Source organism: Cyclopterus lumpus, chromosome 9, assembly GCF_009769545.1.
Source record: "Cyclopterus lumpus isolate fCycLum1 chromosome 9, fCycLum1.pri, whole genome shotgun sequence".
NCBI lineage: Eukaryota > Metazoa > Chordata > Actinopteri > Perciformes > Cyclopteridae > Cyclopterus > Cyclopterus lumpus.
This window is the reverse complement of record NC_046974.1, coordinates 27,175,606-27,203,486: the sequence shown is the minus strand read 5'-3', so window position 1 is coordinate 27,203,486 and position 27,881 is coordinate 27,175,606. Positions and strand designations below refer to the sequence as shown.

General features: G+C 44.7%; 1 protein-coding gene across 6 annotated transcripts in view; it reads right to left on the bottom strand.

Annotated features, from left to right (window-relative positions):
- arid3c (AT rich interactive domain 3C (BRIGHT-like)) overlaps positions 1-25,182 on the bottom strand; it is a 71,814-nt gene extending 46,632 nt beyond the window's left edge. For all 6 annotated transcript variants that reach the window (XM_034542186.1, XM_034542185.1, XM_034542184.1 and 3 more), the window contains exons 1-2: positions 24,876-25,182; positions 23,919-24,572 (exon numbers count right to left, since the gene is read on the bottom strand). In XM_034542186.1, coding sequence (XP_034398077.1) covers positions 23,919-24,572; positions 24,876-24,992 — 771 coding nt within the window. In that variant the 5' untranslated portion in view covers positions 24,993-25,182. The remainder of the gene's footprint in view (positions 1-23,918; positions 24,573-24,875) is intronic.
- Positions 25,183-27,881: the final 2,699 nt, after the last annotated feature.

The following is a 27,881-nucleotide window of genomic DNA, read 5'->3' as shown; positions in this document are numbered from 1 at the left end:
CGCTGGCCTTTTATAGGGCCTGACAAGCCGACTCCAAATGGCTGCCATTCCCATGATACCTTTGTTGTTATTTTGGTTGTTGTTTTTTATAGTGCAGTCAACAAACATCACCCCTCAATGAATTGGATATGGCTTCCTGAGGCCTGGCTAAGTGTTCTTCTCTTTTACTAGAGACACATTCTGAGCCCCAATCCACACTGAACTAGCTTGTGTGTAACTGCAACGTTTTGCCGTACATAATTCAACCTTTTTTATTTTATATCGTTATCTCTTTGTGTGATTCCATATTTGTGCTGAGTATGAACCCTCGTTAACAAGTTATTTTGGAAAGCGTAACGTATTGACTCTTCTGAATGAATGATCTCGCTATCTTGTGATAGCTTGTTTTCGTTCTTTTTTTACACGTTTCTTTTATTGTCTTTTTATTGCAACACGTCTGCTTATGGCGTCCGTACCACGCAGCTTTTCCACCAACACATTGTCGAGACCGGCTCGTCAAACACCGGCGCTCTGGGTTCCCTCCAGCTGCAGCTTTGGGGACGTAAGCTTGTAACACGCAATATGAACTGAGAGGATAAAGGCGCTGCTTCACGAGGCCTCTCTTGAAGAGGGGCCCTGTGAGGGTCTCACGCCACGAATGTCCCAGTAATTCTCCCCCTTCTGCCGGGGAAGCTACCTGTGAGATCTGTACTTTATTTTTAGCACCTACTTGTATATCCGTGTGCTCCTCTACGGCCGCCGCAGGCAAATACTCCAGTCTGTAACTGGATCGGGTTCACAGCTGCATCTGTTTCCTCCCATTACGCTCTTCACGGGAAAAACGCCAGCTCAGAGTTCAGCAATGTCACAAAATATTAAGTCAGACCGAGTAAGTGTGAAACAATGTGAGTGAGAATGTGTTCAGCCAAACAACAACCCTTGACTTTAGGTTGCAGAGTGTTTTTACAGGGCACTTTTTATCTCTCTTTTTTATGAGAAGGCCTGGTTTTGTTTGTCTTGTGCATCTGGACGATTTCCCCAATAAAAGCAAAGAAGAAGAGTAAACGCGGAAGAACAATGCAGGTTTCAAACTTTAGAGAATCCAGTGAGTAAAACTGGAACTTTCGTCTTTTAAAGAAAAGGAAATTGTGTTTTACCATCAAATATGAAAGAGAAACATGAGAACGTTAGAATTAACAGCATTTTAAGATGAATTATCAGTAGTCATCAGCAGTTCTGTGTGACTCCCTGAGTGCTTCCATGTTGCTTCCAGCTAAATGAATTAGTGTCGGAAAACCGTCCCCACAGCGCAGCGGGGAGGGGAGGGGGGGGGGGGGGGGGTTCTCCTTTCCTTGTTTACTTTTGCCTGCAATAAGCAAACTTCATTTCCTTTTTGTTTGATGCGGGACGCCACCGAAAAACACTTATGTGAATATTTAGACATAACACTTTAGAACACTTGTAATACAAAAAATGGTTGTATAGAAGTCTAAGCTTCATGTGTTAAAGCTGCATTCTCTCTCCTGACCGCCAGGGGGCGACTCCTCTGGTTGTATAGTAGTCCATGTTTCATGTGTTAAAGCTGCATTCTCTCTCCTGACCGCCAGGGGGCGACTCCTCTGGTTGTATAGAAGTCTATGCTTCACGTGTTAAAGCTGCATTCTCTCTCCTGACCACCAGGGGGCGACTCCTCTGGTTGTATAGAAGTCTATGCTTCACGTGTTAAAGCTGCATTCTCTCTACTGACCACCAGGGGGCGACTCCTCTGGTTGTATAGAAGTCTATGCTTCATGTGTTAAAGCTGCATTCTCTCTCCTGACCACCAGGGGGCGACTCCTCTGGTTGTATAGAAGTCTATGCTTCATGTGTTAAAGCTGCATTCTCTCTCCTGACCACCAGGTGGCGACTCCTCTGGTTGTATAGAAGTCTATGCTTCATGTGTTAAAGCTGCATTCTCTCTACTGACCACCAGGGGGCGACTCCTCTGGTTGTATAGAAGTCTATGCTTCATGTGTTAAAGCTGCATTCTCTCTCCTGACCATCAGGGGGCGACTCCTCTGGTTGTATAGAAGTATATGCTTCATGTGTTAAAGCTGCATTTTCTCTCCTGACCACCAGGGGGCGACTTCTCTGGTTGTATAGAAGTCTATGCTTCATGTGTTAAAGCTGCATTCTCTCTCCTGACCACCAGGGGGCGACTCCTCTGGTTGTATAGAAGTCTATGCTTCATGTGTTAAAGCTGCATTCTCTCTCCTGACCACCAGGTGGCGACTCCTCTGGTTGTATAGAAGTCTATGCTTCATGTGTTAAAGCTGCATTCTCTCTACTGACCACCAGGGGGCGACTCCTCTGGTTGTATAGAAGTCTATGCTTCATGTGTTAAAGCTGCATTCTCTCTCCTGACCACCAGGTGGCGACTCCTCTGGTTGTATAGAAGTCTATGCTTCATGTGTTAAAGCTGCATTCTCTCTACTGACCACCAGGGGGCGACTCCACTGGTTGTATAGAAGTCTATGCTTCATGTGTTAAAGCTGCATTCTCTCTCCTGACCATCAGGGGGCGACTCCTCTGGTTGTATAGAAGTCTATATAAATGACTCTACTTCTCTTGATGTATTCCCTCAGTAAACATTGTAAACATGAGTTTTTGGTCTCAATCTCTAGTTTCAATACAGCGTGATGTTCATTTAGTAAATTACGGTCCATTTAGAGTCGTCATTGTTCTTGTTCTTAGCCCTTTCACCGAGTGTTTTCAGTTCATGACAATTCATTGTAACATTTAAAAAAGTCTCCCTCAGTGTTTGGATGGTAACGGCCAAAAAGGGTGACGTGACTGTCATGTTTTTGGCTAGCGGTTGGGATGTATCTCTATATTATGGAAACACATCCTTGCTGCTGGTGTGTCTGCAGGAGGGCGGAGCTTCATGTGCACAGTGGTAAATTCCTTTAATTCTGAGTCCCGTGAGCTAAATACCATCACCTTCCATTGCGTTGGGGGGAGGTAGAACTGGTTCCTCCCCCCAGTTCAAAGAGATGACTTAGATATTCTCATACATTAAGGTTCTGTCTGGCTTCAGTTGGGAAACTAATGTGTGCGTTTGTGTGTGTGATATAATTGGCAGTATCTTTGGCCATCTGCTTACACAACGCTGGCCAGAGTCCTGGCAGGAAATACCAGCCCAGTGTGATGATGTGGCACTTTGAGCCATAAATTCACCATTCCGACCCCATCTCCCCCTTCCTCCCCTGGCCAGCCCCATCCCCCACCCTGCTTACTCACATCCACTTACCTTCTCAACGCTTCGCTTCTGTACCCGGCTCTTCAATGAGCTACGTAAAGCCAGGATGTTTCCATCAATACTCAGCCTGCTGTTTATTTATGTATATACACACACACACACACACACACACACACACAGGTTTTTTTCCACTTCTGTAATGCGGGGAAAGTTGTTCAGAAAAGAATGGCTTGGACCCAGAGATTTCCTGCCATGTAGCGTCTTGTTTGGTGTCACTTGATTTATGCTCTGATTTGTGTCCATCTATTAGATGAATTAGGTTATGGTAATCCAATTAAAATGCCACCGGCAGGAGAGCTGCTGCAGCGAAACGGGGGAAATGGAGCCGCGGCGTTCTGGATGAGGCCGCGTATTGAAATAAATGTCTTCCTTCCTGCCAATCAATGAGCTGGATTTGAACCAGCAGCTGTGACGTGGGTTCGTCCACCAGAAATGAACACCGTTTGCATCTTGTGCCCCACTTTTATGCTATTTATCCAACCATATTTTGAGTAGGTTATGAATTCCAAAAATGAAAAACAATGTTTATTATGCTTATTAATGCAGATTAGGATCACTTGTTCTTGTTCACTTATAGAAATAGAGAAGGAGCTCACAGCTGCATGGAAAAAGGGAGAAATAATAATGCTTTGGTGCAACAGAGATTTATTTAGTTAATTTCCTTTTTTAAAATAACGCCTTGATTAAAACCGTAGTACGTATTTATTCTTTATGTATTATTGAAAACTTTATTCTCTCACATGTTGGCCCTTTCACTTCAGGTTATCACTGTGCTCGAGCGTAATATATAATACAAAAATCATACGAGGGTATTCTGCACTAGTGCACTGTGAACACAACGTGTGGTATTTATTTTATACTTTTAGTTTATAGAACGCAATGATGATTAGTGCTCAAATGACTAGCATTTATTGATTTAATCAGTTCATTTTAAATATAGTGGGCTTATAATGACTCAAATAGCTGGATTAAGACCAATCAATTCTATATACTTTACTCATTATATACTGGAATTGTAATTCCAAGCTTTGACCAATTGGTTGCTGCATTCAAAAGGTTTACACTTGAATGTACATGTTTTAACAAGTTGCCGGTGTATGATTTATTGATGTCTACGTATTTGTTTTGTTTAACTGAATGTTGAAGTCGGGCCGGATGTCGGCGTACAAACCAAAAGGATGGCAGCTTCATCAAACTCTGGTGCTGGACCGGGACTCGGCATCGGTCCACAAGTCCAGGTTTTATTGTCGGTATCAGGACTTTTTTTAAATCGGTGCGTCGCTTAAAATACTCAACGACATTTCTGATGAGGAAAACATTGGAAGACATTGCACTAAAGTCATGTAAACACAAACACGAGAGTGTCAGTGTGTGAAGAAGTTGACCCTGAGGGGCTTTGGTGAGCCGATAAGCTGCCATGAGGTGATAATCACAGAAGAACAACTACTCCTACTTTAATGTCCACCTTTTGGCCACCGAGACTGGAGATGAACACTTCTGTGGCTTTTGGAGGCGACGTTTTTTGTTTCAAATGAAAAGAGGTGGAGAAGCGACACCATAAATGGCCTCATGCGCTCAATCGCTAATCTGTTGTTTTAATCTGATGTTGATCCCCTCGGTGACCTCTGGCCAACGTAGGTATGCTGGAGCGCTAGGCGGCGTTTCTGATGGGCAGCGGGCCCCGCAAGTAGGTCACAGGGCCGTACAATGGGGCTTACACACAAAGTGTCGGCGAGCTCATGCCAGATTTCACAGGAGCGCACGCCGATTACAGAGGGTGGCGTTACGCGGTGGCGCCGCATGGTTAACGTCACAGAGCATGACCCACGGCGTTGGTACGGGAAGAGGGCCGCCCGGTGTCACCCGCTTCCCCGCAGCCAGCGCTCGCTGTCAGGAGGACTTCCAGTGGAGCTACTTCTGGTCCAGGCCGCTCCTGTGACTCACTGTTTCATATTCAAAAGTCCTTTATTCATAACGTGTATCTGTTTTCACATAAACCGCCAGCCACAAAAACCTTGAACCATAAAAAGCACAGGGACAAAAAGGAAAATAATGTTGTTGTTTTTTCCCTTCAGAAGTGTATTAATTAGTTTGGTTAAGCGATTAATCTCGGGGAGACACTAAAGACACTAATGTTTTTATCATGCAATCGTCAGTTTGGGTTATGTTGCTTCCATAACACGTTTAGGTGTTTTATTATGTTGCATAATAATATTTGCATCTGCAGATTTACCTTAAATTCACCAAAATAATGTCTCATTTGTATATTTAAATATAACATTTCAGAAAACTTGTGATCCATAAAAAAAATCAACTGGTGAAGTTTCATAATGATATCTATTAGTTTATATTTTTACCTTATTCACTTCAAACTTCAAATCTTTAAAGGCTGTTTTAAATTAGTTTTATTCTCAGACTCTGATCCATAAATCACTTCAGCAGCTCTCACATCCACCAAACGTTACGCTTTCATTCCTAAATATATTCTGAAGGGTTTGTTCACATATCTCTCAGAACATTTGATTATAAAACAATTTTCTGATTTATGGATCGTTTAAAAACAGATATCCAAAATCCATCTATAAAAACCTTTGTCTACAAAATAAAACAAGACTTTTGCTCTGGTAATGTATGACAATTAGCACGTTTGATGAAGATGATCGTTTGCATATTTAAACACTTCTGAGGTGTCATGGTGATACTTATTAGTTTAGTTTTAACCTAAGTGTGTGTGTGTGTGTGTCATTCCGCCTCATCTGACAGTCGTTGTTGTCACGGTAACCGCAGCCTGATGACACTGGCGTTCACATGGGGATGAACGTGGAGAAACGGTCGTGTGTCCTTTTCTTTTTTACTTTGATTAATCATAAATGAACACATTTATCAAAAGCATTGACTATCTTAGATTTGAGGACTAAATAATAAAGGTGGTAACTTGTTCAGACAGATGCTGCTCTGCTTGTGATGGATGATTATTTCTGCTTCATCTAAAGAATTGGAATCAATACCCCTCTGACGTGTGGGCTGGGCAGAGAGAGGACAACAAAGAGTATTTGCTAGCGATGGCTCCCCGAAGACGTCCCAACATCCTTCCTCACAATCACACGGGAGGCCTTGCTTGACTTCAACTAAACAGGAGCACTTGTTTTTCTCCCCCCAACTGCTGACTCCCTCACAAATTATATAGGTCTTCTTTAGCCCCCACCCCCCTAACAAGGTCAATATTGATTTTTCATTGCCATGCGAGCAGCACTGAGTAATCTTTTCCACGTCCATTTCTTACGACGCTGAGACATTTGATAAAACAAAAAATGGGTGAGAAGAAACAAATCCACGAAGACATCTTTTTGAACACGATTAGGACTCAACGGGACGACGTCACATACTGTTGCCGGCTGTCTTCGGGAAGTGAATGGCGTGTGTCAAATAAACCTGGATTTAATCTGGACATTATTAAGCCGAGTTGTGGCTGAATCAAAGTGAGCCGTTTATTTCCCCATGGCCTCCCCGCCGAGCTCCCCATAAATTAAAGCTCCTCTTGCGCCGCTGCTGGTCTTCCTCTGTTTGCACGACGTGTTTTCTCAAGCAATCTCGACAGGAGGAAACAAAGACGGGAAGTGCCAACTGCTTCCCTTCTTTCTTTCTTTTTTCCCCCCGCTGAGGAATCCATAAGCACATTAGGAACTATATCTGGTTTGTATTGATTTCAGCCACACTTTGGCTTGAATTTACTGATTGCTTTCCCTGACCCTGTGAACAAAGACCACGCTTCTGCCGGGTTTGTCTCTGTCACAATTAAAAGGACACGGGGAAGTGTCTTTAATAAGGTATTCGTCACCCAGTGCCCGTGTGTCCATGTGGCTTTTCTTTTCCTTCCCCTGCCGTCCACCTTTCGACCACCACTAAGCGTTGGTGTGAAGGTGTTCGGAGCGAGGACCGTGGAAGCAATTCACCAAGGTGCCAATGAGCTGTGGAATTCCTCCGGGACCTCTCGGTGCACAAGCGGACTCACGGGAAGCGATGCGCCACCTCGTCCTCGGCGCATGGCGAGCACGGGGCTAACATTCAAGTCACTTCTGAGCGAAAGGTCTGGGCCACACTTAACCGCGGCTTTCAAGGCATTTCCAGAATCCTTCAAAGCAATTGGTCGACCGCCTCGACCCACAACATATTTGGTCAACTTGAGCTGTGTTCAAATGTGGAACATAGAGAGACGACGACATTCGGGAACTGACAACGGCGATGGACTCGGTTGTAAATTACCCACCGGCTACATGAGCTCGGTGAAATCCAATTCCTCCCCGACCTCCTGCCCTATCTTCCCCTTTTAAGAAAAATATGCTTTGACTTTGGATGGCAGAGCTGTTACTATAGCCGGAGTTAGCCTCAGCTAACGTCCCCGTCCTGCTCTTGCCCACTAAAGTGGGATCCGGTTTGCCGTCTGCTGTAACACTGTGACTGTGTTTCATTGTTTCACTGATGGGGATCCAGTCTGAGGAGGTGCCAACATGGGGGGCTCCGGCAAAACAATGCAATGTCATCCGGCAGGGCAGAGAACACATTCCACAGCTGTTTTTGGTCTGAATCTCAGTCAACACAGTTAAAACCCCCAAATAGGAAGGAGGAAAAATAACTTTGTTCAAGGAGAAAATAACTTTGTCATTTGCATTTTATGAAAGTAATGTTGTCGGGAACACAACAAAAGAAGAAGAAGCGTTTCATGAAATGTTTGTGAAGGAATGACTCCTCTTAGAAAGTCTCTATGAAGCCATTATGACAGGACGGCATTATAGTGAACGAAACGGGAAGTGTACAGAGAACCGTGAACCAAGAATGCTGTTGTTTGGACAAAAACAGCAAGAACAATGGTTGGATGAACGCAATAGAATAAGGCAGTCTCTGCGGGTGAAGGTCCCTGTGGAGGAACGTTGCTTTCATCATCGTACGACGCAGCCTTTCAGCTCATGGTGGTATGAAGGTCAGGTGACACATTCATTGGACATTGTGACAGTTGACAATATGACCAATGGGAAAGGTCTCGGCCGCTCGTCAACAAACAGACAATAGAAAGTTGTCACATGTGACGCAAAGTGGTTCTCCCATACAACTAAACTATTTAACGCCATACATTGAACAAAATCAATCACTTGGTTAAGTTTATTAAAACATGAAGTGTGGATTCAAATAAGTGCGTTTGTTACGTTGTTTAAGTCACCGGGAATTAAAAGAGGTCAACGTTGACTTTTACATTGGACATGAGCAGCGGCCTCCTTGGTGAAAGCATACCCTTATTTCTAAATGGACCATCATTTACTAAATGAACATCATGCTGAATTGAAGAAGACTTGAAAATAGCTATTAGGCCCACAGACTATAGGCCAGTCGAGAGAATGCAAGCCAATGCTGCTCATCAGCAGCTTGAACATGGAAAACCTCATGTCACTCAAGCCCTGTATTCCTGTTGTGAAGAGCTTGTTCCAACATCTCTGTCCACTTGACCATCTGAGATAAAACTCCATTTGACAGACAGAGCAGATAATTGACCACAAGCTCCCGTTAACACGTGCGGCTAATTACTCAGCATCCGTCACATCTCATTTCCACTCGCGCTTCATTTCAGTCCTCAACCAGGAGCCGACTTTGAATCCCCGACTAGAACCCTTCCAACAAGAGATGTATGACTTTAAAAACGGCAACTCTCACGCTTTGGAGAGTTTGATCTCATTCTCTCACACCAAGAAATCTACACAAAAAGCCACTTCTTGGTGGAAATGACGAGGAAGGTTTCAGGCTTCCTCCGCACACAGAACCAGACCCCATCTAATGGTAGTTGTACAAATAACAGAGGTAAGATGATGATCGGTGAGGTAAAATGTTTCAAACATTAACAAATTATATGAATCGCTAACTGCCCTTTTGATTTGAGCTGTTATATATTGACTTCAACGCCTGTTGTGCTGGAGATCAGATTACACATGATTGGGATTTTAGTGTTTTGGAAGTCATATATTCAACCAATAGGAAATTGCTGCATTGTTCTCTGCCATTGGCAGCATATTTGAGGTGTTGTTCATTAGTGTTGTGGTGTTGCATTGTGGTGTTTTGGGACTTTTGTGCTTCATGGATTAGAGGTGCTTTATGCCCCTCAAATACATGGTGGTCTCTCTTCTCCTGGTTGATTTAAAGAGTCGCTTCATACTAAAAAAAACTGTCCAGGTTTGGACATATTGGATATATCCAGAGCGCAGAACAGCCTGCAATCACAATTTACCATAACCAATGTTTAATAATGTTTTTTTAAATGTCACCATTGAACAAATATTATCCAAATAGTTCAATATCAATCTATTTCTCTGAGAGAAATCACCATGTTCCACTCATATGACAGCAGCTCAGTCTGCATTAGTTTCCCCAGTAAGATCTACTGCTTACCATCTTAATGTGTAGTCATTGTTGGTTGCTGGAGTTGATAAATGAAGCTGCCACATTAGCATGACAGTTGTCACTGGGGGGATGGATGGATGGATGAAGATTACCAATAGCATACTGGAGAACTCTGTCTTCTGCTTCTAATGGAGAGGGAAACCCCGTACATTACAGCGTTTTGCAATTGACTCTTCGCTATGCCCCGCCCCTTGCTACTCTGTCAAGTGGAGAGAGTTACTGTGGAGCCCACACTGTCACTGACTGCACTCCGTAAAGAAATATAATATAATCTTTGAAAAAACAAACAAATCAGTCAGATGGATCTACAATATGGGTTTTGAAGGATATATTCAGCAGCAAAAACAAGATAAAAAGATACCTATAGAAGATGAAGCCTAAAGATCACAGTGTAGAGGTGAACCACCACATCACCTGGTGATCCAGACTGTAGACTATGAAATTAAGGAACAACAATGTTCCTTATTCACTGTTACAATAAACTTTTTTAGACCATTTTGTTGGGCCGGCGGGGCATGAACATTAAAATTGAAAAATGTGTTTTATACACAGCACATACGTGTGCAGTGGGCATGTGGAAAGAGCTATTTATTATGTGTAAAGTTGATGCAAAAATAAAAAGATTAATATAGTTTTGAATTATGTGTTTGCTTTTGCAAGAGAGATGTCAGATATGTTGTAGAACAAGCTTGAGTGACTGAGTTATCCCTTCAGATATCTCGTTTGTACACTGGAGCAGATACACTGCCTGGCGACCAGCTAATCTCCTGCATAAACATCTCAAGGTTCATGCAAATGAGCTCCCACGGATTTCCCTGTGAATTTGCTTTGCTTCTATCACACAATGACCAGCAGAAAGGTGTGTTGACATCAGCAGCAGAGCTAGTTAATGTTAGCCGTTAACTAGCTAGTGGACAGCACAGTCCGACTTGGCTCAATAACGGAGCGAACAGCTAACGCTAACGGAGGTTGCATTAAGTTACATTATGAAGCTCTCCAGTAAAAATGAGTACTGGGCCATGGTAAACTATAACTTTATCCTGATGTGTTCAAATGTTTGTATCTTGTAAATTGCAGTTTTTGTAAAATGTAGTTTTATTAGAGAGGGGCCTTTTTAACTCTTTTTGGTATTGGCTGATACCCAAGTTAAGGTATCGGAATCAGTAGTAATGTAGGTGTATTAAATGTGTTCTCAAACATCTGCTCGTTTACACACACAGTAGAGTGACATTAAAACGTATTTGTTTCCACCTGATGAATGTAAGTCAAACACTCACTCTCTTTAAGCTCTGTTTTTGGTCCCCACCAACTCCCAAGAGAAACATCAGCCTCTTAAGCTGCTAAGTGTTCAGCGGCTAGTCTCGTGGAATTGTAAAAGCACTAGCTTGTAGCTGTAGCATCGGTAAAGAACGCGGGAGTACCGTGCAGGTTCACTGTCATTAAAATGTCATCCTCTACAGTGGAGGTTCGTCTCGGGCACCTTTTGTCAGCGACCCGTAACCCGACGCTGCGCTCCTGCCTCCACTTTATGGCTTCTCCTGATTAGCGGACTGGCTGGGGAAGCTCTCTCAGTAGAGTGTCACCTCACACTTCCCTATCAGCCAGAAAGGGTATTGTCTTTCCATCGGGCCGCAGTGGTGCGAGAGGAGGGCAAACATGACCAGGCAGCTATTGTTAGGCTGATGTCACTCCCAGCCAAATGAGTGAGTGGGGGGGCTTTGGTGGCATCTGAGATAGCAGGTATGTGTGTATGGGGGAGATAATGATTAGTGGAGGGGTGGGGGCGGGGGGGTAGTGAGGCTCTAAACCGCCACGGCCACTTGAACTCCCCAGCTTCCTGCCAGCCCACCGGCTGTCTGACTGCAGACGTTTTAAAGGAAACACTTGGTTATCTCTTTCTGATTGTGGAGGCGGCAGCAAAGTCAACAATGGCGGGTGTCGGGTAGATGCACACGATGACTGTAAATCATAAATTGAGATGAATATGAATTGATATGAATTCCTTGATATGAATTCCTAGAATATATGAATGATAGGTTCACAAATATGCATCTGTCCATATGCCGAACAACTTTCTTTTTTTCAGCAATATCCTCTATTGATATTAGTAGCACATCAATTGAGCTATTGGAATTAACATTTCAGGCTGCAGCTTTAAGTCAAATAGAACTATTTTAGACGCCCCGTCAGCCTGACAAATGGAGGGCGTGGATTCAATACTTGAGATTCGGTATGGGAGCCAAACAAATGACAAGATGACGACGAACAAATTCTGCCCCCTTGTTTATTTTAAGTAATTAGAGATCCCCACTTTCCCTTTTTTACCCCAACCGGAACGTGTTCTCCATTAACTACAAATCACCTTGTTTTCAATTTGTTGGTCACAATCAACCATACATTGATTCTGAGTCATAGATTTGATGAAGTAAATCAGGACAACTCTGATCAAAGATTGAATAACAACAAATATTGAACTGATCCTACAACTTCTACAAGTGCAGGAAGTGAAGTCCCACTAATGGGAACAAAGCATTGTGGATCAACAAAAAATACAAAATAAGAATGTCCCGATTTTATAATATAAGAGACTATTCGAGTTTTCTTCTTGTAAATTCAGATTTTCTTAGTTGTGTCCTGGCCCGGCACATAACTTTTCTTTTCTTTTTTCTTTTACCTGCATTGTGCCAGTACAGATTGGTGTAGATTCATTATTTGTGGCGTTTGAAAGAGTTGAGAGCGGGGGGGATGCTCTCGGGGGACTTGGGCTCTTGGAAAATCCCAGTCCTTTCTGTAACTCAATAACTATATTTATAGTGGACTTCCTTCAGCAGTCTTTCTGAAAATTAAAAATTAAATATTCTGATAGATGAGTAACTATTAATGTCAGTAAAAAGGGAAAATGTTTCTTATCACTCAACAGGTCCAGCTCCCATGAGGCTTGGACAGTGGGCCAATGACTTGCTAAGAAAAGGAGGGGGAGGTGGGGGGTACTATATAGACACACCACCAATACGCCCATGGAAGGGTACTGAAATACAAAATGAATGCAAAAATACTCCAGAGTACTCCACGCAAAGCACATGTAAAGGAGCCGCCAAGAAGATGGCGAACAAAACATTTGCAACATTTACACTCCTTGTTCCTTTTAGTGTCTGGAGCCTAAATGGGCTTTCTTTACCTCGTCGTCACACATTCTTTTCCCTAATTCACATCTACTCAGTGTCCGGCGCATCGGGATGAGACGGCGGAGTCATGAAGCCGCGTCCCCGGTGAGCGGGATTAACCGAGAGGTTAATTCATTTATGTTTCGCCTGATCTCTGTCCAGAGAGGTCCAGAATAGATTACCCTCAATCTGAGACCAGGCTTTTTGCTATCTGGCATGGCGGCCCCCTGCTCGGGCCTCCATAGGAATGTAATGGCATGCATTATGCGCGAGCACACACACACACACCTGCACAAACACATTAATCTATGACAGGGGGTACAACAGATGGAGCCGCTGTGTGTATCTCTTTCTGTGTCGGTCAGCTAGTTGCCATTTTTAAGTTTACGTCACCACCTACCCCCCTACCTCCAAAATCCACGCTGCACCGGTTCATGTTTCAATGGGTTCAAATCACCTCCAGCATCTCCCGTCCATCCGGGGAACTAAAGACGGATATTCATTAACCAGCTCTCGCTCTTTAAATACTTTCCACTGTTCCACTCTGGTTGCCGGGGCCCGGCAGAAAATAATCAGAGAAGCGGAGTAAGTATTGTGGTTTTGGACTGCTGGGGGCCAACCAGACCCAGACCCGGGACCAGGGGGACAGGGTTCCTTTCACCCAATGGAAGCAGAACAAAAACTAATTAAAAACCACATATTAGTTATTTGAAATAACCCTGATTACTACAAACACAAATATCATAACATAAACAAACATATTGGCACTGTGCGAGCGTTCACAAAACCTCGATGTTGTAAATCTGTTGACCTCGATGGTATTTACGGGTCGGACACTGGCGCTCTGAGAAAAGACAAGGAGGGCTTTCTTATACGTGTAAAAACTTTGATTCCAAAAGAGAAAGTTGTGATGACGCACACACGCACACGCACACGCACACACACACACACACACACACACACACACACACAGTACAACCTGATGGGAGCTGTAGTTTTATTGCTGCATATTAAACCCATATGGGTTAAAATAGCAAGTTTGCATTAAATACACATGATCCCTCGCTGTCAAATATCAATCTTCATATAGACATATTGTACGTTGTTGGTCATTGTTGCTTTTTATGCATATTTACTAAATATGTACACCTTTCTTTCTGTTTCTATCCTTCAGCAAGTTGTTGGAACTGTGTGCCTTTGGGAGCAACTTAAAAACTACAACATTTTGCTTCCAATGAGTGTGTTTGTGAGGTCATTCAAGTTACGGGCGACATTAAAGTAAGTCACCGTTGACTTCTGGTTGCACACAGGACTCCATCAGCGGTCTCCTTGGTGACCTCAAATATAAGTCCAAACCCTAGCCTCGGAGGTAATGCGTTTTGTGTGGTAATGCTTTGAGGGGAGCCGCCTGCAGCGTGACATCAAACAGACATAACATACATGAAACGTCCAAGTTTTAGCTGAAATTAGCTTATTTTGGACGGAAGGGAACGCCTCAAAGGGGCTCATCACACAGGAATCAATCAGCAGCCTCGGTGCAGCCGAGACCTTGACACAAACACACACTTTTATGACGGCAATCTAATCTGCTCGCTCGGCGTTTGACTATCAATGATTGCTCAATCTCGTTAGCGCCGAGCCCGGGCGGCACATGCAAATCTCCAGCCATCGACTCTGCGGCTTTTGATTACATACATTGTGTCCAGAAAAGAAAATGCTGAACGTGCCGTTATAGAGAATGCAGATGAGGCTGAAGGTCGCGTATATTGAAGAATCAGGGAATTTTCTGCCCCGGGTTTGTTATCTGTGGCCTCTGCAGCCGGGGACTGATCTCTGTGTGCTGGTTGTCTTACGTTCTTTAGGGGGGGGGGATAACACAGAAATATAAATGACAAAATAAAGTAAAAAATGTATTGATGCATACCATTGAGCTTCACAGCAGTACCAACCTTAAAAACATATAATTAGTATGATATTAAGTCATTTAGTCTTTTTTTTATATATATATAAATGTGAAGGTTTCCAGGATTCATTTGACTGCAGTGTTTTACAACAATTAATCTTGTTTTAGGGTTTTATAGGAAGTATAAACTGACTGTGATATTCATTATTATAAAAAGAAAATGTTTCTGTGTGTTAATACCATTGTCAATGATACAAGAAATACAGCAAAGTATCACTGTGGAGAAAGCTAAAAACAGCAAATGTTTACTATCAGCTTCAATATGTATTTAATAAAATACATAGATTTTTCCCACACCAAAACTCCGTTACTAAGCAGCGTGGACTGATTATTGAAGCCTGCACCATGGAGGAGCCTTTTCCATTTTGGGAAAGCAGTACCCTTGACCGAAGGAACCGGGGTCTATCTCTGTGGGTGGTACTCATCATCATGAGGCTGTGGGCTCTTCAGATGCTCTGGGAACACAAACAGGATTGAGTGACTTGTAGTTCCTCTGGGATTATGTGCTCAGGGCTATTAACTCTACTTTGGAAACAACAAATACGTTACTGTTGAGTGGAGGTAACCTGAACCAGGTATTTAATGTGTTCCTGCAAGCTGACTTTCATAATGTACTCAAATGAATGGCTGCCTGGAAGATGTCAAAAACATCTCTGACAGGGAGAACATGCGGCCCGGGAAGCGAACCCCGGGCCGCTGGAAGGAAACAACGCAGACCACTACAACCGCCGTGCAACCTGCATGCTGAAGGCTTTCACAGAGGGCCACTTGATCTGCAGGCAGATGCTCAACCTCAGAGCTGTAACCCCCCCCCCCCCTTGGTTCATATGATATCTTTTCAAAACGTGATCATAGTTTTTCTTGCATTTTCTTGTCCAGCCACACGAGCAATCACTGCGCCTGTGCACGCCGCTCAGGTCTGTAGGCATCAAACCTTCTTGGTAGGGTTGAGGGAAAGATCGTGGATTGGGTTAAAGCAACTAAGGAAGTGAAGTTACTTAAGCACTGAAAGCACTGAAGTTACTTAAGCACTGAAGTCACTTAAGAGTTACTTAAGCACTGAAGTTACTTAAGCACTGAAGTCACTTAAGCACTGAAAGCACTGAAGTTACTTAAGCACTGAAGTTACTTAAGCACGGAAGTTACTTAAGAGTTACTTAAGCACTGAAGTTACTTAAGCACGGAAGTTACGCGACGAATGAGTTGACTTCTGGTTTCACGCGGGAGAAGAACAACGGTCTCCTGGGTGAAAGTCTCCGGTTGTTTTTGGACCCGTCCCCCGCGACCTCCTGCATTGGCTCAGGATCACCTGACTGCGTGGTACGATGGAAGGGAGGGTCGTGGAGCTTTGAATCTAATAGGCTTTAAATGTATCAGGTCAATTTTAAATGTCCCTTCCTGCCGTTACTTAGAATCAGCAATTAGAATAGATTTTTTTGTTATTACCAGTGACAGCTGATGCAACTCATTGCATTGTATCCCCGCCTCACTTAAATATGTACATGTGTATATATCTCTTTTTATCGCTCTCAGTTTCACTTCACAAGCTCTTCATCACTCTGATTCTTGGTCCTTCATCTGTGTGACGTCGTCCCCTCTCAAAGCCCAATAGCTCCAGCCTGAAGGGCCTCTCGGGGGACTCTCGGGGGCCTCTCGGGGCCCATAAGTAACGACGTGCAGCAGTTCACGGTATGTTGCGCCCACACTAGCAGCAACGTCGCGGCGATCCAAAAGCTGGCGCGCGCGTGCATAGGATCGAGAGACAACGCGTCGTCATGGCGACTCTTGAGGGCCTCCCCAACAATGGCAGGATGGAAAAAGCCAGTCAGAGACGGCAGCGGTGAGGCAATGTTTGCCCAGTGGTCGGGGCTCATAAACAGGGGGGGGGGGGGGGGTTGCAAACAGCTGCAGAAATTCCAGGCTGGTGCCATTAAAAAGTAACACCCACATTGAGAGAGGGGGGGGCAGGTTGAACAAGTCAACCCTGCCTCTGTTTTAATGAAAAGAAAAGGAGAGATGTTGTTGTTCATTGGTAATCATGATGTAATCAATGTTGATGATCAATGAATCATCCAATTGTTCCACGACGTTCCCATTGCAGAGTTCATGGGTCTCGCTGTACAGAGATGATGGAAAATTATAACAATTTTAAATACGAGCAACTAGCGCTAAAGAGGTGGTTTAATGTCCAACTGTCTACAACAAACTGCAGCAGTGAAGGAAATTATGAAAGGAAATTATGAAGTGTGAAAATGTCAAATTTGAAATTGTATTCACGAATGCCTCGAGCCGTAAGTTTGAGTCTTTCTCTCTACTGTCTGTAATAAACGTGCTCCAGAATACTTCATACATTATAATACTTCAATATAACTTTTTGATCCAGGAGTCCACAAATCGAAGGTTGGCATCGTCTTGGTGACATTCTTCATCTGATTCCTTCTCTGATCAAGTAGAAACATTTGCAACTTTTTATTGAGGCAAAACTTTCATTTAAATGGAGAAAAGAGTACAAACTATTTACATATTTCCCCTACTTTAATGTATATAACACTATCATACATACATACATACATATAAAGCTTTTTCCTGTGTATTGAGAGCAACGTCCACACTATTACGAAAATGATCTCTGTCCACGCGGCAACCTTTGAAAAGGCATATCACGTGACTAGGCATGCGTGTGACGGTGTAAACAGGAAGCAGTTTTTCGACACATTGCAGTTGGTTTAGTTGCAGCAAATCCTGCAGAGGAATAAGGGCGGTGGCAAAAAGGGGACCAGAGACCTCTTCGCGACGACGTCATCGTTTCCAAACTTCTCCGTTGACCACGACGTAACCCCCGGACACGCTCAGTGTAAACGTAGCAAAAGATATGCATTTTAAAATGTAAACGTAGTAGTTTGGACACGGCCTAAGAACCAGAGTCAAATCCCTTCTATGTTTACACACACCTGTCCCCGAAAGCTGATTCTGATAATCAAGGTCTTCAAATATATCCTGACACATATATCCTCCCCCTCTGCAAGACAGGACCACAAGATCAGCAACGTGGCCCGGTTGACCCGGTTGGCCCGGTTCACCCGGTTGACCCGGTTCACCCGGTTGACCCGGTTGACCCGGTTGACCCGGTTGACACGGTTGACAAGGTTGCTCATTTCAGATGAAGTTGCAATTATAAGAAAATTGGCAATATCACTTTTAGGGGGCCTTTCCCCTACACTGGAACTGAAGACCAGACAACACACACACTCTTTCCCTCTCTCACTTCTGTCCTTTCCCCCCCGCCCCCCCGCCCCCCCCGCCCATGTGGCAGAACCACCATATAACCTCAAGGAATGCCATTAAAGCATTTCCAGTGACGGAGCACATTTTTAAAGCGAGCTACAGCTGTTAGATGAATATGTGGAGCCAGAGATCCTGGGCGGGAGGCTGGGATGAGGGGGGAGGGTTTACTGCCTGATAAAAAAAATATAGATATACATATATATATATATATATATATATATATATATATATATATATATATATATGTGTGTGTGTGTATATATGAAAATGTGCCATGCGGATGATTTGACGTGTTATTTGGGCGGTAGCTCCACCAGACTTGATGAAGGGTTTTCACGTCCCTGACAGAATGTTGACACAGGACTCTTTCAAAGCCGCCCCCCCCCTGTTCAGGTTTTATGGTCACATTAAAGTGGGTGGTGCAAGGGGGTTGTTGGAGGGGGGGGTCAGATCGGAGGGCTGATTGTTTTTCAAGACGGGCCCTTTGATACATGGCTGAAAAACAAGGACTACACAACCAAAGAAACCACACCAGAACACATGTATTGCCCTGCGTACGGTTCTACGGGGCCTAGCTTGGCTTAATGGGCTCCCGGCAGGCGTCAGGTAGAGGAGCCAATCTTCTCTTTCCCTCATTTATACACAAAGATGTGGTCCTCGGCCCGGTTGAACAAGTGAAAGTCACTGTCCTCTACGGCCGAGTGAACGCAATGCTTTGTTTTTAGTTGGCCAAGAGGAGGGGAAAGCTCATTAGAAGTGCTGCTCCAGCTCGGGGCGCCGTTGCTTACCGGCTACATGAAGAGAAAGCTTGCTCCCATGGGAACATTTGTGCGACGTGATATCGTAGAAATATGCGGAATGGCCGCTAAAATAGCAAAAGAGCTAAAACATTGTCAGCGGATCTCATACAAACGCTCGCTGTGCCGAACCCGGCCTCGAATCCACGTTCCTGTCTGAATTCAAATCAACTTGTAGCTGCACGACCATCAAGAACATTCTGAAAACATTAACATTTGCCATTTATTCTTGGGAGAAAATGTGCCTATGAATACTACGAGTAACCACATGACATGTGTGTGGATGGTTTGAGTGGCGGGGGTGGGGTGGGGTGAAAGGGTACACCGCTACAGCTGGAGCTCCCTCCTCCTCCCTCCAACGCTTTTCTATAGTTTGTTGAAAAAACAAGCTGGAAGAGGTACAATCCCCACGAGGAGTGGCTCCACACACTGACATGTTCATTACATGACATTATTCACTCAGGGAGATGTCACGCGTGGTGCTTCAGAAGCTCTTTGAGCGATGGAACAAAGCTTTGGAGCCGGTTTGGATTTCACCGTTTTAAGACGGGACACCGCAGGCCAAAAACAATGTGCTTAATGCCCTGGTCACTTTAGAGATGTCGGGGTTATGTGGCTTCCATAACACGTCTGCTTTCAGACGAGTGGAAAGAAAACGTCCAAAATACACACCTGTGTTTATTTTTCTACTTTGTCTGTAGATTTCTCCTAAATTTACCAAAAGTTACCGTTAGAAGTCTCATTTGCATATTTAAACATAACATTTCAGAAAACTTGTAATACAAAACATTTTTTCTTAATGTGAGCAATCAACTGGGGAAGCTTCATGCTGTTGGTTTGATTTAGTTCATATTTTTACCCTATAAACCTTCAAAATGAACAAACATATCTTTAAAGGTTGTATTCTCTAAATGAGTTTATTCTCATACAGAAATCTCCATCTATACTTGTATTAATAAAAACATGGAGAAAATGCTTTTTCTTTATGGCTGTTGACATTATTTCCTGATTCATGGAGTGATACAAAGAGATTTCCAACTTTCGTTCAATAAAAAACATTGGACTCCAACACGGCAACAAAATGAAACAAGAATTATGAACCTGCTCATGTTCTTGGAAATAGATGCAAATGAGCCCATATTTCATGGCGATGGCCTCGTTTGCATGTTCTAACATCACGTTTCGGACCCTGTAGGCAGTCATTCCGTCTCAAACAGGAAGCTGAGCGTCTGCCGCTGTAATTAAGGGAAGTACCCTCTGACGGGATTCCTGGAGCCGGTTCCTTTCGTGTTGGAAACTGGATTTGTCACTTCACGTCAATTGTCTCTGTCTTGATGAAAATAGAAAAAAAGCTGGTGGACGGTGAAAACACGACGACGACGGGAATAAGATGGAGACGTCACCATTTCATCCCAGACAAAGCCGGACGGGTTTATTCTGAAGGGAGTGGCGTACAAAAAAACTAATTGCCGCACTCGAGGGGATTTAGTTTTATCTTCATGTTTGTGTTTCACTCTTGTCTGTGCCATGGTGACTGGATTTGCATTTTATGTTGTTTAGAAGAAGAAAAAAACTGAAGATTGTACAGATTTTAAAGTCCCTTTTTGCACGTTTCCCAAGATCCTCTGGAACTAAACACAGGTCAGGGGTCAGCGCTGAGCTTTGTGTGTTTCCTTTGTTTCTCAGACAGCGGCGCTCTGTTCCGGTGACACAGTGGAAGTGAACTTGCAGAGACTTGAACAGTGACCCAACCAGGCAACCCCCCCAGCAGCCGGAGCAGACCGCCGGGGGGGTTGCCTGGTGGCTCGGTGGTAAAGCGGCGCGGCCTTTTCTGTACGGCGACAGAGCTTTGACACCGCTGGAAGCAACTCAGAGGAAGCTCCCCCGCGGCCTTCACGGTGCACAGGGTTCCTCATCTGTGAGGAACCAGAGAACTGCCCTCCCCTTTGCTGGCGCGTCGCCACGCTACGTATCCGTGCCAACGCCACTGTGAAACAGCGTGGCCAAGTGTGTAACAGCACACAATTTATGTTTTGTAATAGTTTGGCACCGAGCCGACTCCCACACACACTCCCACACACACACACACACACACACTCCCACACACACACACACACACACACGCTGACAGACAGGGAGATCCCAGCATTGTTTGGGTGTGAGCCAGGCTGGAATACCACCAGATCCAGTTTCCTGCATTTCTTGAGCTGCTGCCAGAGCTACACCAACAGGTCCTCTCTCTCTCTCTCTCTCCCCCTCTCTCTCTCTCCCTCTCCCTCTCTCCCTCTCTCACACCCTCTCTCCCTCCCCCTCTCTCTCTCTCTCTCTCCCCCTCTCTCTCTCTCCCTCTCCCTCTCCCCCTCTCTCTCTCCCCCTCTCTCTCTCTCCCTCTCCCTCTCTCCCTCTCTCTCACACCCTCTCTCCCCCCCCCTCTCTCTCCCCCTCTCTCTCTCCCTCTCTCTCCCCACCTCTCTCTCTCCCCCCCCCCTCTCTCTCTCCCTCCCTCTCTCTCTCTCCCTCTCTCCCTCTCTCTCCCCCTCTCTCTCTCTCCCTCTCTTCCCCCCCCTCTCTCTCTCCCTCTCCCTCTATCCTTCTCTCTCACACCCTCTCTCTCCCCCTCTCTCTCTCTCCCCCTCTCTCTCTCTCCCTCTCCCTCTCTCCCTCTCTCTCTCCCTCTCCCTCTCTCCCTCTCTCTCACACCCTCTCTCCCTCCCCCTCTCTCTCTCCCCCTCTCTCTCTCTCCCTCTCCCTCTCTCCCTCTCCCTCTCTCCCTCTCTCTCACACCCTCTCTCCCCCCCTCTCTCTCTCCCCCCCTCTCTCTCTCTCCCTCCCTCTCTCTCTCTCCCTCTCTCTCCCCCTCTCTTCCCCCCCCTCTCTCTCTCCCTCTCCCTCTATCCTTCTCTCTCACACCCTCTCTCTCCCCCTCTCTCTCTCCCCCTCTCTCTCTCCCTCTCTTAGGTCTTTCTGTCGATCTCCGTTTGCTCAGCATCTTATTTTGTCACTGACAGGAATTTATGTTCAATGTTTTACACTCTCATCTCTTTAGATCTCACCTACAGTATATATATATATATATATATATATATATATATATATATATAATAATAATATGTGTGTATATATACATATATATATATATGTATATATACACATATTATTAATATAATAGATGTAAATGATATATGTACATTTATATATATAAATATACATATATATATATATATATATATATATATATATTTCAAGTCCCTCGATGGACTGGCGGCCTGTCCAGGGTGTCCCCTGCCTTCGCCCTATGTCAGCTGGGATAGGCTCCAGCGACCCTAATGAGGATAAGCGGTATTGAAAATGGATGGATGGATATATATATATGCCCTCCCCCGTTTGTCCCTGAGCTCAGAAGTGATTTAGGAGCCACTGTAAACACCGGTCAGTCCCACTTGGTCCAGATCAGATTAAAAACTCCTCGGCCCCCAATGGGGCCCTTTTTTATATTTAGCCCACATCTTGTTCCTATTTTCCAAAGATGCATTTACTGCCCTCAAATGTGGTTTTGTTTTGCCGCTTTGAGCAAGCTTATCATGCCGGCTCCAGTCTGTCTGCCTAGCAGCCATAAGCATCCTTTTATTGTGCCCGTGACCATGATGCTGAATGGCTACATACAAATGACCCCCACCCCCAACAATAACTGCACATCCTGAGGGGTCTTTGAAGCGTGCGCCCTGACGCTGCGTGTACGGGCCGCGGGGAACTTTGTCTTAATGGAACAGAGTTTTCTGCAACACGTACAGGCTTTTTTTCTTTTTCTAATCGACGAAGATGGATTTTAAATCCATCCGCCGAGGCTTTTCCATCGCTCTTAAGATCTAATGACTTGAGTGAGGAACAAATGGCAACCGAGCGGACGCACACTAGAACATCTCCAAATGCTCCATCATAAACGAATCAAAGAGAGAACCAGTGGACGTGTCGAGGCTACTGGTTTCAGCCCCCCTCCCCCTATTTAAATTGCATTTCCATGCATCGGGTTGCTGTAATGTGCGGCGCTAATGCAGTCACTAATGTACACATCGCATTTGGGGAAGTCTGCAAATGATCCATCATAAATAAGAGATGACAAAGGATATGGATCCGCTGGAAGCATCAATCAAACAACCTGCTGTCATTAACCTGTGGCGCTAATAAGGAACCGTAGTGAAGGGTTTACAACGGCCTAATTAACATGTAACTAACTGTAGATTTCTCGGTACAAGCCATTAACAGGAACAACTTTTGTGAGAAAAACAAAACAAAATCCCCCTGACTGATGATTCTGGAAGAGGGTTCAAAGTGAAATCCATTCATGAATAACTTATTTCTACATTTATACTGTATTATAACCAGATCGGAAAGACGGGCTCAAGCATAACGCCTTTTTCATCAACCTGGCCAAGCAGAAATTAGTTTTTTTTATGATGGCTTCGCTGAGTAAATGTGCCTTCCAGTCTGTAGTCATATACATCTGCAAATGTTTGTCAGATGAAGCTTGTTAATAAAACCAACTTTGATCCAGATCCCTCTGCTGATCTTTGAATGTTCTCCACCTGTCAACCTAGAAGTGTCTCATTCCTCTGCTGGTCTATAAAGCATCCCTAAAGTACTTATTATTGAATAATAAAGCTTGAGTCACAGTTTACGCTGCCTCATTTTATCTTGCACCCATGTTAATCTTCATTGTGAACAGAATTAAAACACTTTACATATCTCTCTCTCACACACACACACACACACACACACACACACACACACACACACAGGGACAGACTCTTAATGACTTGTGTTTTCCTTCAGAAAGAAGCCCACAATTCCGTTGAATATCAAGTGTATCAACCATGCAGGGTGCAGTGTCCACATGTGAATATGGCAACAACAACAAGAACAACAACAAAACAAAAACAGCAACAAGTGTCCAGAAGCATCGCTGTTGTATTTGTATGGCTCTGTCCTACCTGTTTGAACTGCTCCTCGTAGGTCCAGTCGTGGTGCTGGGGCTGGGGGTGCGCCGAGGGGGACTCTGCGCGGCGGCCCGGGGCGAAGGGCCCCGGGACTCTGGCCATGAGATGCAGCGGGGTGCCCTTCGGAGGCAGACAGGCTCCGTGGAGCGACGGCTGCCGGTCCCGGTAGTGGGTCAAACCGACGTCGTCCTCGCCCTCCTCTTCTTCGTCCATGACCTCCTGCTCCTCCGTGTCGTCCCCGTCCTCGCCCCGCTCCCTGTCGTCGCTGCCCGGTCTGGAGGAGCTCCCGTCCTCGTCGGTCCCGCGTCGCTCCGGGCGCTGGAGCGTCGCTCCGGGGGACGAAACGGCGACTCCCGCGGCCAGGGCGCCGCGCATCGCCGCCTGGTAGTGGCGGAAAGCCAGCGCCTGCTGGTGTATCTGGGACTCCACCATGGAGCGCAGGTCTTTCTCCGTCTCCGCCTGCCGGAGCTTCTCCTCCAGGGCCAGCCGCGCCGCCTGCTGCCGCTGCAGGTTCTCCATGACGGCTTCGAGCTTCATGCCGCCGCTGGAGGGCTGCTGCTGGTGGGACTGGGCGCCGGGGAACGGGCTGTGAGAGGAGGCGGAGGGAGCCTGGAGGGGAAGGCTGCCGGCGGACGAGAACGAGCCTTGCTGCGGGGAGGGGGAGCGAGAGGGTGGTCGGGTAACGATTATCACTTTATGAGATTAAACACCCGTTTTGCCATAAGCCTCTTTACACACACACACACTCTCTGTGTGACTTTTATAAATATGTTAAAATATAGCTAACGGGCTAACGTGACAAACGTGCACTAAAAGACTTAAAACACGATTAAACTGTGCCAAATACGAAGTTTTCAAGAGTGCAACACTGTGAGTCCAAAGTTAAAAAGGCGTTAGAGAGAGCACCGCCTGAAGTGTGAAGAAGTAACACCCCAGGGCCCGGAGGCTTACCAGAGCAGATGTAGTGGCTGTCCTCGCGTTATCAACCATGCTGCTCTCCGTCAGGATGCCGAAACGAGCTGTCAGCCGGATCACGCGTCGTCCTTCAGTCCTGGAAACGCTCCGCATTCAGCATCCAGACATGTAGGTCTCGAGAGTCGGCGGAACCAAAATAAAATGACTTGAAATGTTGTTGTTGTTGTTGTTGTTGTTGTTGTTGTGTGTGTGTTTTTGTTGTGTGTTGAATGGTGGAGCCCCCGCGCTGCTTTGGCAACAAGTGGCAACTGTAGTGAGAATGACCTCTGGAGGCAGAGATCAGCCCCCCCCCCCCCCTCCACACACACACACACACACACACACACACACACACACACACACACACACACACACACACACACACACACACGCACACATACACTCCTCCCCTCCTGCTCCATCCGCTAACAACGCGTCAGTACGGAGGAGTACAGGGAGAGAGAGTCGGCCGGGAGACACTCAACCTCCGGCTGGAGACGCCGACGTGCCGCGGGACTGTCTGCTCTGGAGACCTCACTCAGTTATGTCAAAAATCAAATTAAAACATTTAAATATACACTGTATATATGTATACTCTATATAAATACCGTATATATTTAGAAACATACATATACAGTATATATTGAGAAACATGAACAGGATTTAATTATAGTAATGCAATTAAAATAATAATGATATTAATAATACAATTATTATTTGTTTATGTTTATTTAATTGATATGAAGTTCTTAAAAACATCCGTCACACCCAATGCATACTAAACATATTTATAATAATGTATAAGTGCGTGTAGCAGTGAATAATTATAGTGTATATGCACTTAGGCATTCGTAATGCTTTATAACAATAATCAGAACGCATTATGAAGCATTTCATTATTACTCAGCAGGTCATGTGTCGTTATATTTCTTAACTTCTGGTCACCTACCGACATTTGTTTTGCAGTGTGTTATAATCCCCATAGTTGTGATACAATATCATCCTTATATAATGCATCGTAATCACTGTTATGATGCATATGACTATGAGTTACTGTTACTGGCCGTTGTTCGCTTTAAGTCACGTGAACATTATTTTACAACTTCAATGCGTTCTTCTTGCATAGACATAACAAAATTGTTTCATTTCAACTATGAGACTTATCATACTCTTTTATCCTTTATGAGCGAATGCAATGTGTCAGTGAGCAGCAGCTTTAAAGTATATAAGTGTGTGTGTTATGCATTATGGGCGTCATAGCACGTGCCATCCCCCTTCCCCCGTTGCTCTCGTGCGATTGACCACAGACTGATGTTCCCGTGGATTCCCGTGACGCTCGTTTTGATCCGCGTGATAACTGAAGATGACAAACTGTCAGTTTCGACTAATCCTGCATGACAAAATGTCAGACATAAAAAAAATGAACAAAGATTGTTCTTATCTTAAATCAATGCAGGATACTTTATCACACCGATGCAAAATCATATCAAATTCCAATATTGGCACGAAGCAGACTCATTGATTGGCCGCATGGACCACGATGCTCCGCTCCACCCGGAGACATCAACAGGTGACACCCCTCTGTTTGTGTTGGAGCATCAGTTCATCCACTGGCAGGGCACAGGCCTCATGCTGCATCTCCTGTGGGCCATTACTACTAGTTGGTGCCATTTCAGCCAGGTTTACTTCTATCAACATTTTTATTTTTATTTTCCATGATTTCTATATTTCCTCTGAAAGAGGGCATATTGGTCAAGCTCAGGATATGCTGGTCTAATAATTTTGACCAATTCTTTACAACCAAATGTCCACCCTGTTACAGGACATTCAACTCTTTATTAATATGTGTTTTGAATACACAGGAATTGTAATAATTACATGTCCCTTACTTTGAACAGTATTTACAAACAATCATTCATTTGAAAAAAAGGTGTTCTTCTATTTTAAGGCACAATGTAATTTACCCACATTTCTTTTAGAAATAAAGGTAATCTCAATGAAATTTGACCCCACTTTCTAGGCTATTTAATTTAGGTAACCACAAAGATAATAATATTAATTAATATTTGTGGATTTCATTTAGCCTACTTTTGCTAAGACTTTAGTAATTATTTTCAATTAAATGATCCTGCGTACATATATTTGTTTTATGTTAGAGGGGGGTTAGCTAAGCTTTTAGAAAGAATGTATGCTTCCAGATGGGGAGGAGAAAGGACACCTGCCTCCCGCTGACTGTCACACAGCCACTGTCGCTGCTTAGCTGAGACTACAACTACATGACACATCTACTACAGGACACGCCTACTACAGGACACATCTAGTACAGGACACGCCTACTACAGGACACATCTAGTACAGGACACGCCTACTACATGACACATCTAGTACAGGACACGCCTACTACATGACACATCTAGTACAGGACACACCTAGTACAGGCCACGCATACTACAGGACACGTTTACTACAATACACATCTACAACAAGACACACCTGGTACAGGACACGCCTAATACATGACACATCTAGTACAGGACACACGCCTACTACAGAACACATCTAATACAGGACACGCCTACTACAGGACACACCTAGTACAGGACACGCCTACTACAGGAAACGCATAGTACAGGACACGCCTACTACAGGACACATCTAGTACAGGACACGCCTACTACATGACACATCTACTACAGGACACGCCTACTACAGGACACACCTAGTACAGGACACACGCCTACTACAGGAAACGCATACTACAGGACACGCCTACTACAGGACACATCTAGTACAGGACACGCCTACTACAGGAAACGCATAGTACAGGACACGCCTACTACATGACACATCTAGTACAGGACACGCCTACTACAGGACACACCTAGTACAGGACACGCCTACGACAGGACACCACTACTACAGGACACGCCTACTACAGGACACGCCTACTATAGGACACACCTAGTACAGGACACGCCTACTACAGGACACATCTAGTACAGG